This window comes from Zootoca vivipara, chromosome 1 (genome assembly GCF_963506605.1).
Source record: "Zootoca vivipara chromosome 1, rZooViv1.1, whole genome shotgun sequence".
Classification (NCBI taxonomy): Eukaryota; Metazoa; Chordata; class Lepidosauria; order Squamata; family Lacertidae; genus Zootoca; species Zootoca vivipara.
The window spans coordinates 117,004,255-117,008,676 of NC_083276.1; the positions used below are offsets into that span (position 1 = coordinate 117,004,255).

General features: G+C 51.7%; 1 protein-coding gene across 1 annotated transcript; it reads right to left on the bottom strand.

The window, feature by feature from the left end:
• Positions 1–372: 372 nt before the first annotated feature.
• On the bottom strand, positions 373–4,175 carry DLX1 (distal-less homeobox 1). The gene is made up of 3 exons (XM_035131920.2): positions 3,863–4,175; positions 2,800–2,999; positions 373–1,114 (listed from the first exon to the last, which is right to left on the bottom strand). Exons 1-3 carry the CDS (start codon positions 4,173–4,175, stop codon positions 860–862), a joined length of 768 nt encoding a protein of 255 aa, XP_034987811.1. The 3' UTR covers positions 373–859.
• Positions 4,176–4,422: the final 247 nt, after the last annotated feature.

Sequence of the window (4,422 nt, forward strand, 5' to 3'; positions counted from 1 at the left end):
CCTTTCCCCTTCGACAGAAAAAAATATATATACACCGAGGACTAACAACGAACATTATGGGAGGTGGCGGGGGGAATGGAAAGAAAAGGAAGGAAAGAGAAAGAAAGAAAGAAAGAAAGAAAGAAAGAAAGAAAGAAAGAAAGAAAGAAAGAAAGAAAGAAAGAAAGAAAGAAAGAAAGAGACTTGTGTTCCATTTTTCGGAGACCAGAAAACTCGGGATGAAGGGAATGACCTACATTTCATTAGAACAGACATGAGAGACAGACAAGAAAGAGGACATAGCTTCCTCCCCGCCCCTCTTCCTGGTACAAACAGATTATTCTTCTCATATTTTTTTTTCCTGATTGTCCAACCAAGCCGAGGGTCGGTTTTTCCGGCGCTGCTGGCAGGCTGTTGTCCGGCTGCTCTCGAGCCGATCCGTGGCTGCCGCGTCAGCTGTCTGCACTGGGAACCAGCCCCGCGTCGCATCTGTGCCTGCCTCGCCCGGCAGCTCAGCAGCGGCTGCGCCCAGGAGGACTTTCCCAAAGACGGTCCTCGCGTGGCGTGTCCTTTTTTCCTTTTCCTTTTTTGTTTTGTTTTTTGGCTGGCGCCTCTTCCCACGTTGCCTTTTCTCAGGCTCTTTGGGTCGTGCGTGCGCTTTCCCCAAACTAACCACAGTGTTCGAGCGCGTGTTTGTGTGGGGTGTTTAGTAATTTTTCCCCCTTTTTCTTTTAAGTATTCTGGTTGATGCCGACGGAGAGATCGGCTTGTTGATTCAACTTTTTCTTTCTTTCTTATTATTATTTCAAAAAAACAAAAAAACGAACGAAACGAGCGAAATACCAAACTCAAAAGAAACTGCCCTCCAAAAAAACCCCAATCACATCAGCTGAGGCTGCTGCATAGTTTCCTGGTGGGCCGAAGGGTACCAAGACGTGTAGCTGGGGATGTAAGTGGCCGGGGTCCCAGCGGAGGTCTTACCCGACGTCGAGGTGGTGTTCCAAACTGGGGGCACTGGGGGGGAACTGGCAGACAGGGACCTGCCGTTGGCCAGAGCGCTGCTTTCCAAAGCGGCCCCTCCTTGCTTCATCAGTTTCTTGAATTTGGAGCGCTTGTTTTGGAACCAGATCTTGACCTGTCCCCAAAGGGGGGTTGGGGAGAGAGAGAGAAACGAAAGTTGAAGGCGCCAGCAGAGAAGACAAGCCAGACAGAATCCGGGAGGCAACAGGAAAAAGGGCACCCAGTGGCCAAGAGGGTCTCTGCCCGGAGAAATCCGGTGCCAGGCCCAAGGCCACGCTTGGTTGCGATCCCCCACCCCAAGGGAGCGACGCATGATTGATACCAACGCGCGTCTTTCGCTCAGGGGACCAAATTTCCGGAAATGGAGGCGCACTACAAGTGTGCATGCACACTAAAGCTCATACATATGACAAACTTAGTTGGTCTCTAAGGTGCTACTGGAAGGATTTTGTTTGTTTGTTTGTTTCTCCCCTTTCTTTAGGGGAGCGAAGCGGCCCTCCAAAACCACACTCAGTAAACAAAACAAAAAAAGCTCCCCCAAAACAAATGCGTAAATGCATCAACAGCGAAGTGTGTGGGTCATTCGAAGAGCCACAATGAAAGTTTATTATCATCATCATCATCATCATCATCATCATCATTATATGCACGGATTGAGAACAGGAAGGCCTGCTGATTTCCATCTGAGGCAACATCCGATTTTGTTTGTTGGTTTTTTAAGGCCTAGTAATCCTAAAGACAATCCCAACTACAGTTGCTGAAATCACGCCGCCATCCTTAATTAAAGTTCCTGCGACCTGCGCCACAAGGAAGGTGGGACCGCCTTGCTCCAAGAGAAGCAAGTTTTAGGAGGGTGATACATCACAGAGGCAAAAGGCCTCGGATCTCCCAGGCTCCAAAGCCCAAGAGGGACCCAAGTCTAGACAAATGAAATATTTTATTTGGAGCAATTTAAACAAGAAGAATAAGAAAAAATCGCATTTTGCAACGGGGATCAGTCTATTTGGGTGACAAGTACAATTCCATCCCCACCCCCCTGTACATCTCTCTCAGATAGACAAAGGTGAAGATTTGATGGTGGTTGAGAAGATAAGAGCGCGCGCCTTTGTATGGGATTCGAGGGAGAGAGGAGCCTTCTTTTAAACCAAACTAAATAGGGTCCTCCAAGACTTGAAAGACGGGCAATTAAACCGCTGGAGGAGATTGTGATATCCTTCATAAATGGAGATCTAATCACCTACATCTTCAAGACATCACCTGGGCACCTTTGTTTGTTTGTTTGTTGGAGGGGAATTAGTTCCGCTGGGTTCAGGAAGACCGCGTTAGCCAGGCATAGGAAAGGGGCAGCTACTATCACTGGGGACACCATTCTCCCAGAAATTGCCCTTAAAAAGAGGCCTGCCACTCTCCAGTGTTGGAGATCCTTGGAATGTTAACGCGGGGGTTGGAGAGAGAGAGATCGACTTATTTTATGGCAAGCTCTTGAAGAAACGTCAATGAGATTGGGGGTTTCCTAAATCTTAAATGCGCTTCGGAAGGTAGGAGAGCGAACATGGTCCTGGTGGTGGGGCAGCAGCGGAGCAGAAGAAGGTCTTTTTCGACTGATGCTTCGGAGGGGCTCTCTGCCCCACCACCTACCCTGCCCAGCTTCCCCCGGGACCTTGCCTCTTGGGCCTCGGGACTCGGGATGTATGGCGAGCCGAGAGGGCCGCGGGCAGGCGAGGCCGCCAGGAAGACGCTCGGGCTGCAGGGATGGGGCTGAGAGGGCGACGGATGCCAGGTGCTGCTGGCGCTGCCTACCTGGGTCTGGGTGAGCCCCAAGGAGGCGGCCAGCTCGGCTCTCTCGGGCAAAGCCAGGTACTGAGTCTGCTGGAACCTCCGGTTCAAAGCCTGCAGCTGCAAACTGGAGTAAATAGTCCGGGGCTTTCGGATTTTTTTCCCTTTGCCGTTGAAGCGCACTTCTCCGCCTTCCACCACGGTGCTTTTCTCCGTCTCGGCCCCTGCAAGAAGCAAGAAAGCGGGCCAGTGAGGGACTGGATGACTGGATGAATGGATGGATGGATGGGCAATGACCAGCGATGTTGATGGTGCTGATGATAAGGCAATCCTAACAAGGGCCCCAAATTTTCCTCCCAACAAATCCGTTGGCCTTGGAGGTGCCCCGGGAGCAGCCGTGCCAAGCAACCCTCCTTCACCTCCTCCTCCTTTTCATCGCCACTCTCAAGGAGCCCCGGAGCCCGGTGGCTCCCTCTTCCTCTTCCTCCTCCTCCTCCTCTTCTTCTTCTGCTGCTCGGCAGCTCCAGAGAGGCTGCTGAGTCCCGGAGGCTTGGTCGCCGGAGAAGAAAGAAAGTTTGCTATTTTTACAGGCGGCGGCACTTTAGGTTTAATTACCCTTAATTGCATACATTGTTTATAGCGCTACGCAATAAATAATTGCCGAGCCTAATAGGCGCACATCTGGGGGGGGGGGGTGTGGAGAGAGGGAGAGAGGGAGAGAGATTGAGGAGAGAAGAGAAGAGAAGGAATTTCTTTCTGGGTTTTGCCAGCCGGGCACGGGGTTGCTTTGTGTGCAAACTCCAGAGATCTTGGAGGTTTGGCTGGAGGAATTTGCTTGCTCTCTTGAGGACTGGGAAGGAGGAGGAGGAGGGGTGTATCTTGATAGCATTATTATTATTATTATTATTATTATTAATTATGTTTTGCTTCCTTTGGGATTTCTTCCCCCCTTTCAGATCTTTTTTCTTTTCTGGGGGCGGGGGTGTCGTTTGGTGCTTCCCAGAGCCCCCCTCCCCTCCCCACCCCTCCCCCTTTCTCCCCACAGAACCCAGCCAGCTCCCCTCCCCTCCCCTCTGCAGGCACGTACCTGTCTCCTCTAACCGGGTCTGAGCCAAGCTGGTGCTGTTGGGGTAGGACTGCACTGAGCTCATGTAAGGATTAGCCGCGTGGCTGCTGACCGAGTTGACATAGGGGTAGCCCAGCGGTCTGGAGAAGGACGAAGCTGCGCTGTAGGAGCTGTCCGGCTGCGAGTGGCCGGCCGAGTGTAAACAGTGCATGGAATAGTGTCCGTGAGACATGGGCGATGGTGGCATTTGCTGCCCGGGCGGCCCAAACTCCATAAAGACCGCCTTGCCGGAGACAGGGCTATTCAGGCTCTCTGGCATGGTAGTCATGGTCATTGCGCGCCGCTGCCTTGGGTGCCTCTCTCTCTCTTTCTTTCTCTCCCTGGCGATCTGTCTCTGTTTCTGTCTCTCTCTCTCTCTTCCTCCAGCCTGCCTTTTTGGGGGGGTCTCTCTCTCTCTCTCCCTCTCTCTCTCTTTCCTCTTTCTCTTTCTCTCTCTCTCTCTCAGGACCCAATTTAAGAGGCCCGGGGCTTTTCACTTTCCATTCATAAGAAAATGGAGTTTGTCTCTTTGAAAAAGTCTA

What these genes read in the sequence shown, in the direction of transcription:
- DLX1 (XM_035131920.2), bottom strand. Translation starts at nt 4,175, where the DNA reads ATGACCATGACTACCATGCCAGAGAGCCTGAATAGCCCTGTCTCCGGC. An exon ending in GACCCGGTTAGAGGAGACAG is followed by an intron (nt 3,000 to 3,862) that starts GTACGTGCCTGC and finishes TGCTTCTTGCAG; the next exon opens with GGGCCGAGACGGAGAAAAGC. An exon ending in TGGGGCTCACCCAGACCCAG is followed by an intron (nt 1,115 to 2,799) that starts GTAGGCAGCGCC and finishes CTTTGGGGACAG; the next exon opens with GTCAAGATCTGGTTCCAAAA.